An 11,811-nucleotide genomic window follows, 5' to 3' on the forward strand; every position below is an offset into this window, starting at 1 on the left:
TAACACAGTAGAACAGTGACACTCCATGGACATATGATGAAACTGAATGGTCTTTTACCATGTTGGTTTACCATGTTGGTGTGCACACAAAATAATGGACATTTTAATGCATTTGGTTTAAAATGACCAGAAAGAACACATAGAAAGTCCCACAGTTCCCTGAAAGCGCATTATATCTTTTCCCGCCTCCAGGCTGTCGAAGAGGGCCCATATGTATGAGAGTGCTGTGCTCCGTGACGTACCAGTCAACCCGGTGGACATCAGAGCTGTCAAGAGATCTGCCAGTTTCAGAAACCCTCTCTCATTCTTCAGAAAACAGGAAGCATCTAAGGACAACTCCAGAATCTACTACATCTACAGTAACCCTCTACCCATAGGGCTGGAGGAAGAGGATAATATCCAGAATATCACCCCTGGTGGATCGAAGGAGCAAGAAGAGCTAACCTTTCAGGACTACGCCAATGATCCCAATAGTGGTATCATCCTGGACCCGCCCAACTTCTACATGCAGCTCTAGAGCAAGGTGGCATGTTCCACTTCATGGGAGGGGTGTTTGATTTTTTTTGTCCTATTCAAGTTTGTATTTTGGGATAAACATTGTCTAAAGTGGATGAACTTTGATGAAGTTATTTGGAAGTTGTGAACGATCCTTTTTTCCACACTTGGATATTTATTGAATCGCCATAAAACAGTTCAGACATGGATGGTGATGATGCTTTAGAAAAGAAGCATAGCGTGAAATACACAGAGACCAGAACCATAGATAGTAGCTTCTCAGAGAAAATATCAAAAGAAAAGGTTATCATCACTGCTGAGATGAGCAATCAATTGATCAATCAATTGTACTCCTGGGCAATACAATTGAATTAAATAAGAGTCAGTCACAGAATAGCCTTCAGGCGATTGGCTGGGTTTCCCTGATCAGCCAATCCATGGCCTCCTTGCGGCCCTGCCTCTCCAGCTCTGCTCCAATCGTCTCCCGGCACTGCCTGTGGTACTCGTTCACCCAATCACGCTGCAGGAAGAGAAGAGAGAGTGTCACACACAGAGTGATAACATACAAAATGGCAGAACCATTACTAATCGATTTCCCCGGTTTCAAAGGGCACCTGTGGATATTTCCTGAAGACCTCCTTATACATGATCTTTGTCTCCTATGGCAAAGCTGATTTGAAACTGAAAGATTCCACCAAACAATACAGTATTTCTACACAAGTTTCAAGGGCTTTTTAAATTTTAGAGCTGTATAATGATGACTTTTTAAAATTAGAAATAAATGAGTGCTTTATTTTAGTATAAACAAATGAGTGCTTTAATTTAGTATAAATAAATGAGTTCTTTATTTTAGTATAAATAAATGAGTTCTTTATTTTAGTATAAATAAATGAATGACACCTCCTAAAGAAACAGTGTGTTTGGTAAAATATGAATTCCAAAGAATGGGGACCAAGACTGACCTCTTTCTGGGTGAGAAGATCTGTGTTTACCATCTTGGCTTGGATGGGGACCAGAGTGAGAGGCTCAAACGTCAAACTGCCCTTGTTCCTGTAGTTGTACTGAGGACACAGACACAAAGATCACATGGTCTTCACTAGCCTTCACACTACACGTAGTCAGTCAATCTGTCTCCATAAACATCAATACTCATTCTTCACTCTACACACTTCACTTCATTTTACACGTAGTCAGTCAATCTCTTACCTTGGGTTTTGCTGGCACCACCAGAACAACGTTTTCAATTCGAATGCCAAACAAGCCGTCCTCATAGTACCCAGGTTCTGAGGAAAGGAAGGAGACAAGTTCAGGTGTGTGTGAGAGAGAAACAAACAGAGATGGAAAGAAATAGAGAGAGAAATAGTTAAATTGTCTGTGTGTTTGTGTATGCATGCATGATAGTTAGTGTGTGTGTGTGTAAGGGTGCCTGCATGTCTGTGTGTCTGCATGCATGTACGTGAGTCTGTGTACGTCCATATATGTGTGAGCGTCCCCACCATCGCTGACAATCATGCCTGCCTCCAGGGGCTCGTCGGCGAAGGTCTTGTAGGAGATCCCACAGGGTCCCTCGTGGACATTGAGGAAACATCCCACCCCGTGGCCCGTACCATGAAGGTAGTCCAGCCCAGACTCCCACAGCGCCTGGCGGGCAAACGAGTCCAGCAGGTGGCCTAAGGGTGGAGTGGAGGTTTACATTTCACATATTAGTCATTTAAAAACAAACACTGGCAACATTAAGTACTCCACAAACAACAAGGTCTCACCTTTGGTTCCGTTGGGGAAAATGGCAGCGCTGACAGCGATATGTCCTTTCAGAACATAGGTGAAGGTTTCCTGAGATACAGAGAGAAAACCTATAGGTCACTGAACATACCACTGGGACTTTCCTTCTGTCATATGCTGTAGCAAGTCATGAGAGGAGAGGCATATGGATAATTGTTACCTTCTCATAAGCAGAGGGGGATCCAAAGTGCATGGTGCGGGTGACGTCTGTTGTTCCATCACTAGAAAACACCAGAATTTATTAGAACAATATGTTTTATTTGTAACATGCTTTTCTTATGTGTCACATTATTATGTATTACATGTATTACATGTGTAGCATTATTACACGTAGCATTATGTGCAGCATTATTACATGTAGGATTATGTGCAGCATTATTACATGTAGGATTATGTGCAGCATTATTACATGTAGGATTATGTGCAGCATTATTATATGTAGCATTATTACATATAGGATTATGTTGAGCATTATTACATGTAGCATTATGTGCCGCATTATTACATGTAGGATTATGTGTAGCATTATTACATATAGGATTATGTTGAGCATTATTACATATAGGATTATGTTGAGCATTATTACATGTAGCATTATGTGCAGCATTATTACATGTAGGATTATGTGTAGCATTATTACATATAGGATTATGTGCAGCATTATTACATATAGGATTATGTTGAGCATTATTACATGTAGCATTATGTGCAGCATTATTACACGTAGGATTATGTGCAGCATGATTACATGTAGGATTATGTGCAGCATTATTACATGTAGGATTATGTGCAGCATTATTACATGTAGGATTATGTGCAGCATTATTACACGTAGCATTATGTGCAGCATTATTACATGTAGGATTATGTGCAGCATTATTACATGTAGGATTATGTGCAGCATTAGTACATGTAGCATAATGTGCAGCATTACTACATGTAGGATTACGTGTAGCATTATTACATGTAGCATTATGTGCCTATTATTACATGTAGGATTATGTGCAGCATTATTACATGTAGGATTATGTGCAGCATTATGTGCAGCATTATTACATGTAGGATTATGTGTAGCATTATTACATGTAGGATTATGTGTAGCATTATGTGCAGCATTATTACATGTAGGATTATGTGTAGCATTATTACATGTAGGATTATGTGCAGCATTATCACATGTAGGATTATTGCTTACATATACTGGGCTCCAGAGTCGAGGAGGTAGATTTCGTTTAGAGAGAGAGTTCTGTTGGTTTCAGGTAGGGGTCTATAGGACAACAAAAATAAGTTATCAAAAACATGATTATAGACAACTCTACATTAATTACAGTGTAATACAGTTCTACAATAAACAAAGGAACCTGTAATGAATGATTGCTCCGTTTGGTCCAACACTGGAAATGGATGGGAAGCTGAGTCCGACAAAGTCTTTCTGTTGGCTGAAACCACATAAAATACATGAATATTTATGTGTGTATGTAAGCAATAAGGACTGAGGGTGTGTGGTATATGGCTAATATACCACGGCTGTGGGCTGTTCTTAGGCACGCATCGCAGAGTTGAAGTAGGTACATACAGTTCCTAATTGTTTCAATAGAGGGAGTTCAAATGCTAAATATCCCTCTCATGCAAAAGCCTCTGACTCACTGGGAATATCTCAATTACATACTCCTCGTGTCCACTCTACTCTCTCCTTCTCAAAACCCATTGGATGAGAAAGCCAGAGATCCCTCCCCTCTGACCTTCTCCTCCAATGTGTTTTGAGAAAGAGAGCTGTATGCAATTGTCCTATTCTTTGTGCTTCAGAAATGATTTTTCCCAGTGTAGTGACTGCACGGAACCTAGAAAATCTCAATCTAAAGATCCAGAATCATCAGTGAAGTTGGAGAGCAAACATCAGAGACGTTGTTATTACATAGCTTTGTTATTTTATGGTTGAAGTGAAAAGTAGAACCCCACCTGCGTAACTCCTCGGCCTTATCTGCTGCGGATATCTCAGTCACTGTGCCTTTTGGAATCTAGAAAACCACAACCACACAGTACATGACACGCAGTCATTGTAACACTCACAGCCAAAAAGTCTGCAATCATAAAAGTGTAATACTACTTTCAGCTACAAAACTACTGGAAATTACATTTTAAAAAGTACATATAAAGCACCTCTTTTTCCAACCAAGCGAAGAGCTCACAAAGGGCGACAGCATCCTTGATCTGTGGTTGACGAGAAAAAGTCAAACAGGATCAATGGCTGGTTGATGATACAATTATGGTGATTTGATGATGTCTAAAATCCAAGTAAATAATTGTAAGGGTCAAAAGGTTAAAGGTAACTCACATGGGCCATTTTCATCCCTTGAATCTCAGTGGCGTTCTTGACAGCTTTGGCGAGGCAGAGAGGAGTGTAGGGGATAGGAGACCGGTGGGCCTGTGGGACAAAACAGAACAACAAAGCAATGAATTAGTAGGTACCTGATGCTACACAACAGCTGCACAGGATCGGTACATCCGAACATCACACCTGCGGGACAGGTACAGGATGGCAACAACAGCAGGAAAACACAATCCCTTCATCAGTGCTCAGACTGTCTGCAATAGGCTAAGAGAGGCTGGACTGAGGGCTTGTAGGCCTGTTGTAAGGCAGGTCCTCACCAGACACCACCGGCAACAACGTTGCCTATGGGCACAAACCTACCATCGCTGGACCAGACAGGACTGGCAAAAAGTGCTCTTCACTGACGAGTCGCGGTTTTGTCTCACCAGGGGTGATGGTCGGATTCGCGTTTATCGTCGAAGGAATGAGTGTTACACCGAGGCCTGTACTCTGAAGTGGGATCAATTTGGAGTTGGAGGGTCCGTCATGGTCTGGGGCGGTGTGTCACAGCATCATCGGACTGAGCTTGTTGTCATTGCAGGCAATCTCAACGCTGTGCGTTACAGGGAAGACATCCTCCTCCCTCATGTGGTACCCTTCCTGCAGGCTCATCCTGACATGACCCCAACCATAATGCTCGTTCTGTGCGTGATTTTCTGCAAGACAGGAATGTCAGTGTTCTGCCATGGCCAGCGAAGAGCCCGGATCTCAATCCCATTGAGCACGTCTGGAACCTGTTGGATCGGAGGGTGAGGGCTAGGGCAGTTCCACCCAGAAATGTCCGGGAACTTGCAGGTGCCTTGGTGGAAGAGTAGGGTAACATCTCACAGCAAGAACTGGCAAATCTGGTGCAGTCCATGAGGAGGAGCTGCACTGCAGTACTTAATGCAGCTGGTGGCCACACCAGATACTGACTGTTACTTTTGATTTGACCCCCCCTTTGTTCAGGGACACATTATTCAATTTCTGTTAGTCACATGTCTGTGGAACTTGTTCAGTTTATGTCTCAGTTGTTGAATCTTATGTTCATACAAATATTTACACGTTAAGTTTGCTGAAAATAAATGCAGTTGACAGTGAGAGGACGTTTCTATTTTTGCTGAGTTTATTAACAAAAGTACTTTACATTGTTTGGGGGTAACTCATCCCCATCCCACTCATTCTACCAATGTGATACAGCCATGCACAGTGGTCATTTTGTGCCTGACTACAGTTGTTCTCTCTCACCTTGGGAATAACCTGCATGAGCACCCACTACAGCCATTCTGTGTCAGGAATTACACAGTCGCACTCTCTCACCTTGGGGATGACCTGCGTGAGGGCGCAGCTGGCTTTGTCGCTGATCCACACCTTCTCCTTGGGACCCAGGGAGGCACACACAGCCTGCAGCTCTGTGAACACAGACTCATAGGGGGCAGTCTGGATGCTAAGCTCCACCTTGGAGGGCGTGTCCAGCTGAAGGTGCTCCCTCACCGTCGGCACGGCCAGACGCTTGATGTCCACGAAGAGCCTAGGTGGGGTCAGAGGTCAGATTCATGACCTACTTCTCATGGGAGATCAAAGTATGCTGTGCATTCTATACTGTCAGAGAAAGGACAGTTGGGAAAGAAAGTAAAGTGTTTTTATTTTAGATTCATTAAGGTGCTTTTAGGATTTAGGTGCTTTTACCTGATTGTGTTCATTCCAACGATGGCGTACGCAAAGAAAACAGGGTTGTACTCGATGTCAGAGCCACGGAGGTTGAACAGCCCTGGGAAGAGTAACACAGTTAAAACACACTACCACTTTACACCTGTTTGGTGGGAACGATTTTTCCTATTCTCCTTCAACAAATTCAGTAATGTATTTAAGCATTTCATTGTAAGGTCTACTACAATGAAATCCCCTACTGTTGTATTCGGCACATGTGACAAATCAAATGTGATTTGGATTTTTATGTACAGTGGTTTGAATCTTGTAAACAGCTATTTAAAAATGTGTCTTCTGCTAAAAATAAATTAGCTAGCACTGTTATTATTATTATTAATATGATCCTAATCATTATTATTAATATGATCCTAATCATTATTATTAATATGATCCTAATCATTATTGTTAATATGATCCTAATCATTATTATTAATATGATCCTAATCATTATTGTTAATATGATCCTAATCATTCTTATTAATATGATCCTAATCATTATTATTAATATGATCCTAATCATTATTATTAATATGATCCTAATCATTATTATTAATATGATCCTAATCATTATTGTTAATATGATCCTAATCATTATTGTTAATATGATCCTAATCATTATTGTTAATATGATCCTAATCATTATTATTAATATGATCCTAATCATTATTATTAATATGATCCTAATCATTATTATTAATATTAATAATTGTATTATTATTATGATGAGGTTACCCTCCTCACCCTCTAGGGAAGAAGCCCAGACAAACCCCCTCATTTAGACACATTAGTCTAAAAGTGACTGGACGACTGCAATCAACATCAACATTGTCCTCCCTAATTAACACAAACACTCTAGCCAGCCAATCAGCTCTGAGAGCTCTATAGGCTCGTTAGGGCCAGCTAACGAGGTGCTCAGACAGGCATCTACAGGGACACCCGTACAGCCTCAGGGTTCTTGGATCGTGATCAGAGGGTGTCGTGTCTACCTCACAGGGTTATGCAACCTAACTGTTTGGTGAGGTCATTCAATAAAGTCCTGTAGGTCTACTGGTTGGGCAGACATTTGTTCCAGCCCAGCACTAACACACGTGATTCAACCCATCAACTACTCTTCAATCAAGACATTTGATTAGGCTGTCATTGTAAATAATAATAATTTGCTCTTAACTGACTTGCCTGGTTAAATAAAAATGTGTTGAATCAGGTGTGCTAGTGCTGGGTTGGAACGAAAGCCTGTGCACCCAGAACTCGACATGACCAGGTTTAGTGAGTTGGTGATATTTTTTTGGGTAATTCCAATGACTGTTTAGGGTGAATTGTATAGGAAAAATGTCTCTGTGCTGTGTTATAGTAACTATATCAGTATAAAGGGAATCATACATGCAATCTCATCCAGCGCCGTGGCAACGAACCAAGAGATCTTCCTCTCGGCCATCTTGGATCTCAGAGCGGTCATCTTGTCCTGCCAGGTCAGACCTGGAACAGAGGAGGACCTGGATTAACTGTGAACCATTGATGAGGAAGATGTATAAAAAACATTGTACACACATGTACAGCTACTACCTTTCAACCAATCACAGGATACATAACACCTCTAGAATATTGAATAGGTCAATAACGGCTCCAAGCGGTACTACCGACCCGTGAACCCCAGGCCCAGGGTGAGGAGCTGAGTGGAGGGTCTGGTTGGACGGTCCATCCAGATGGCATCTATCAGGTTGTCCTGAACAGCCACCAGGGAGTGGCCTGCACTGGCCAGGGCCTTAGACATGTTCTTCCACTGGTCTGGATGGAACAACAGACAGGTCATGTAACCATAGTCAGCACCAAAATGGTAGATACTTAGCACTGGAGGTACAGTACACAACATGTGCTACACCATTATCACTGTGTTACTGTGTACAACGTAAGAGATGTGGAACTCCACGGACCAGCAGCAATGATCCAGGGGTCCACTCCTACTGTCGAGTTCTCAGGCAGCACACTGATCAGCCAGTCCTCCTGGCTAAGTGTCTCCTTCAGACCTGGTGACAGGAAACACCCGCAATGAGCCAGAAAATACTGACACATCTCACAACAGAGTCGACGGTCCCGTGTGTAGGATGTCTTATCAAGAGAAGCATCAGCCAATCTATACTAAAGTGGTTAAGTGCATTTATTTTCAAGTTTTAACTTTAGATGCAGAAGAAACCAACTTCCACTTATTCGAGCTTCAACTAGGTGTCTTCAGATGCCATATCCATTCAAGAACTGAGAGTGTTGTTGTTGTTGTTGTTTACCCATCTTCATGAGGGTCCAGTTGTTGTCCATCTGCTGGCTGGCCTGGAGGAAGTACCGTCCGTCTGTCCACATGGCCGCATGCTTCTCTGTCACTATGGCCGTGCCTGGAGACATGTCATCAATCAATCAAGGCTACATATCTGTTCTCTGTTACTATGGCCGTGCCTGGAGACATGTCATCAATCAATCAAGGCTACATATCTGTTCTCTGTTACTATGGCCGTGCCTGGAGACACGTCATCAATCAATCAAGGCTACATATCTGTTCTCTGTTACTATGGCCGTGCCTGGAGACATGTCATCAATCAATCAAGGCTACATATCTGTTCTCTGTTACTATGGCCGTGCCTGGAGACATGTCATCAATCAATCAAGGCTACATATCTGTTCTCTGTTACTATGGCCGTGCCTGGAGACACGTCATCAATCAATCAAGGCTACATATCTGTTCTCTGTTACTATGGCCGTGCCTGGAGACACGTTGTCTTAATACCTGACTCTTAGTCATGTCTTTAGTTGTCACTATGCTACTGTTCAAAGGTTGTCAAGCAAGGCTACAGAACTGTCCTGTTTCTATGGCCTGATTTCATTTTATTATCAACGTGTCCAATCTCTGACCCTAATTCAATACAAGCAAATGTCTGTCTATATTGTTTACAGATGCCCTGTTCTTTCTTAGGGTGTATAAGTTCACTGTTATAATCAAGGTGTGCATTTATGGGAAATGACAATACAACTTTCCTGGTATTGTATGAAGTGTTGATTTCATCTGGTCTGACATGACCAAAGGCTGAGATAAGTTTGTCTTTGTGTATTCACTGGTGTTCTCGCCATATCAGCCTCCTTTATAACAAGGGAACTAGATCCTGACACAAACACACACACACAATACCTGCGGAGCCATTGAAGCCACAGATGAATTCACGTCTGCAGTCACATGGTGCGATGTATTCACTCTGTAACGAGAGAGAGAAAGAGAGAGAGAGAGATAGAAAGAAAGAGAGGGAGAAAGAGAGGGAGAATGGGGGAGAGAGAGAGAGAGATCAGATCCAGCAGTAATCAGGTATAAGTGGTCCCCTAGCAGTTATTATAACATCTTAATTATTCCCTTCTTCACATCACGACTCAAGACCAGAGAGAGAGAGAGAGAGCGAGAGAGAGAGAGAGAGGGTGTAAGGGAGGTATGAGGTTTAGAGAGAGAGAGAGAAAGAAAGAGTAGAGTGAAAGATGTGGAGATGGAGAGGACCCTGCTAGAAAGTCACATTGTCCATTACTAGAGGTCAGGCAGACTTATACTCACTATTGTTCATTATTTCTAATTAGTAATTCTGTGTGTGTGTGTGTGTGTGTGTGTGTGTGTGTGTGTGTGTGTGTGTGTGTGTGTGTGTGTGTGTGTTCTTGCGTGCGTGCGACTGTGTGTGTGTGTTCAGTACCTGGTGTGCGTCTCCAGAGGGGACAATGTAGGCCTGGATGGGCTCAGCGATGTACTTGGTGTTCCTCATGGCTTGCCGTAGCTGCCGCAGCAGCTCCACCGTGATCTTGGGAGACATGGCAGTGTCTAGGGAGAGATATACAGGCGGTAAAGCCATAACAGACGAACTGAACAGGCAGCCCAAGAATGGGACTCCGGAGGGATCCACAGTTACAGTATGCTCCTGCCTCCCCTCTCGAGTAGGTTAGTTTATCTGTCTCAGTCACAGTTTTACCTCTACAGATACAGGGGTTTAAACCACGATAGAGTAGCTGAACAGGCACACCATGGTTAAAGATGCTCCCTCAGAACTAGACTACACACAGCAGTGTAATACAACTGGAACGACCCTGGTTTATATTGACTCTACCATTGGAGCATGCTTTTGTGACACAGTTGAATTCCGTGGGGCACCGGGCCAGAAGGTGCCTGTTTCGTTACCTTGGTGCCAGAAGTAGACCATGTATAGCCTAAACTAGAATCGACCTCCTACAAAATGATAAGGAATAATAACATAAACGCTTTGTTTAACATACCGGACAAACTAAACATATATGTTATTCATTATTGTGAACTCAGACTATTAATAATGCAATTACCTGAGCCCATGTCGTCTTCAGCCGTCTATGAGATATCTGACCAATAGCCTGTTAACGTGGGGCTCAAAGTCTTAGTCTGCACCTGGATCTTTAACCTTGCTGACTCAGACAAACTCAGGGTTAAATATTAACAGATTATGATTATTATCTTTGCTGCAATTGCAAACTATTCAATTACCCTTAGGCCTGAATGCTGCCTTTATACAGTATACTTTGATCATGCATCAAGGTCTAAGAAACCCATCTACAAAAAGGCATTTCGTGAGATCGTGATTTTGAAAGATTTGACATACTGTAAGGTGTATAATGGATAATATCAGTGGTTTCATTTCAGGCCGTTAAAGGAATAAAATCATCCCATATTATTGATGGGGTAGTTTTATTCATCGATGCCAGAATGGGCGTCATCCAATCGCCTTAACAAAGCCACCGCCGAACTCACGGATTGGCTGAAACCTACATGCGATGTTGTTTACCATTTGAGAACAATTATGTGGGAAGTTCGCTGGCAACAAGTGGTGGGAAACTGGTGAGCTAATTAAATTGCTAATTGAATGATTCCAACTGGCATAATTGTGTTAATTCAATGCAGTTATTTTGTCGCAGTTGGGATAGGTGTGGCATTTCATCAGTTTACTGTGGGGGATATTCAATGGAAAAGTTACTTTGAGCAAAATAATACGAATTTCTTAGCCAATATTGTATATATTTCATTAGAGTATGAGTCACACATTGTTCATAGCTATAGTAGGCAACACATTATACATATATTTTCTACAAAAAAATATTCGTGGGCTTTGCCTATCTTGCTTGCTAGACAACATTAATGGGGCTACGCGAGTAGCATGTAGCACGCGAGCGTCTTCCACATTACAACCACACGATATTCTCTATTCATTGCTTTCTTGCATCGGGCAACTGAACCCCCGATAGAAAGTTTGTTAACACCATGTCAGTTTAATAAGATAACGTTAAATTGTACATTTACCTTAGAAATGCAATTCAGTCGTTTAAAACACTATTTTATGCAGCTGTCCCTTGTGTTAATTTACAAAACAGTAGGCTGCCATTGAATCGTTGACGTTTCTGGTCACGTGACACGAGCTTCTTCCAATAACCACACG

The 11,811-nt window shown here is 42.2% G+C and overlaps 1 protein-coding gene across 2 annotated transcripts; it reads right to left on the reverse strand.

Moving 5' to 3' along the window:
• Positions 1-49: 49 nt before the first annotated feature.
• On the reverse strand, positions 50-11,801 carry LOC116352747 (xaa-Pro aminopeptidase 1). 2 transcript variants are annotated; one of them, XM_031799284.1, is made up of 21 exons: positions 11,676-11,797; positions 10,688-10,735; positions 10,051-10,175; positions 9,510-9,573; positions 8,617-8,721; positions 8,269-8,361; positions 7,979-8,122; positions 7,718-7,813; positions 6,317-6,398; positions 5,948-6,158; positions 4,613-4,702; positions 4,438-4,488; positions 4,237-4,295; positions 3,639-3,716; positions 3,473-3,544; positions 2,438-2,498; positions 2,259-2,328; positions 1,992-2,165; positions 1,702-1,778; positions 1,458-1,556; positions 50-1,015 (listed from the first exon to the last, which is right to left on the reverse strand). In XM_031799284.1, exons 2-21 carry the CDS (start codon positions 10,695-10,697, stop codon positions 896-898), a joined length of 1,881 nt encoding a protein of 626 aa, XP_031655144.1. In that variant the 5' UTR covers positions 10,698-10,735; positions 11,676-11,797; the 3' UTR covers positions 50-895. The 2 variants fall into 2 exon arrangements, with proteins under 2 accessions (XP_031655144.1, XP_031655145.1); XM_031799285.1 differs by lacking the exon at positions 10,688-10,735 and having other exon boundaries at positions 643-1,015; positions 11,676-11,801.
• Positions 11,802-11,811: the final 10 nt, after the last annotated feature.

This window comes from Oncorhynchus kisutch, linkage group LG20, assembly GCF_002021735.2.
Source record: "Oncorhynchus kisutch isolate 150728-3 linkage group LG20, Okis_V2, whole genome shotgun sequence".
NCBI lineage: Eukaryota > Metazoa > Chordata > Actinopteri > Salmoniformes > Salmonidae > Oncorhynchus > Oncorhynchus kisutch.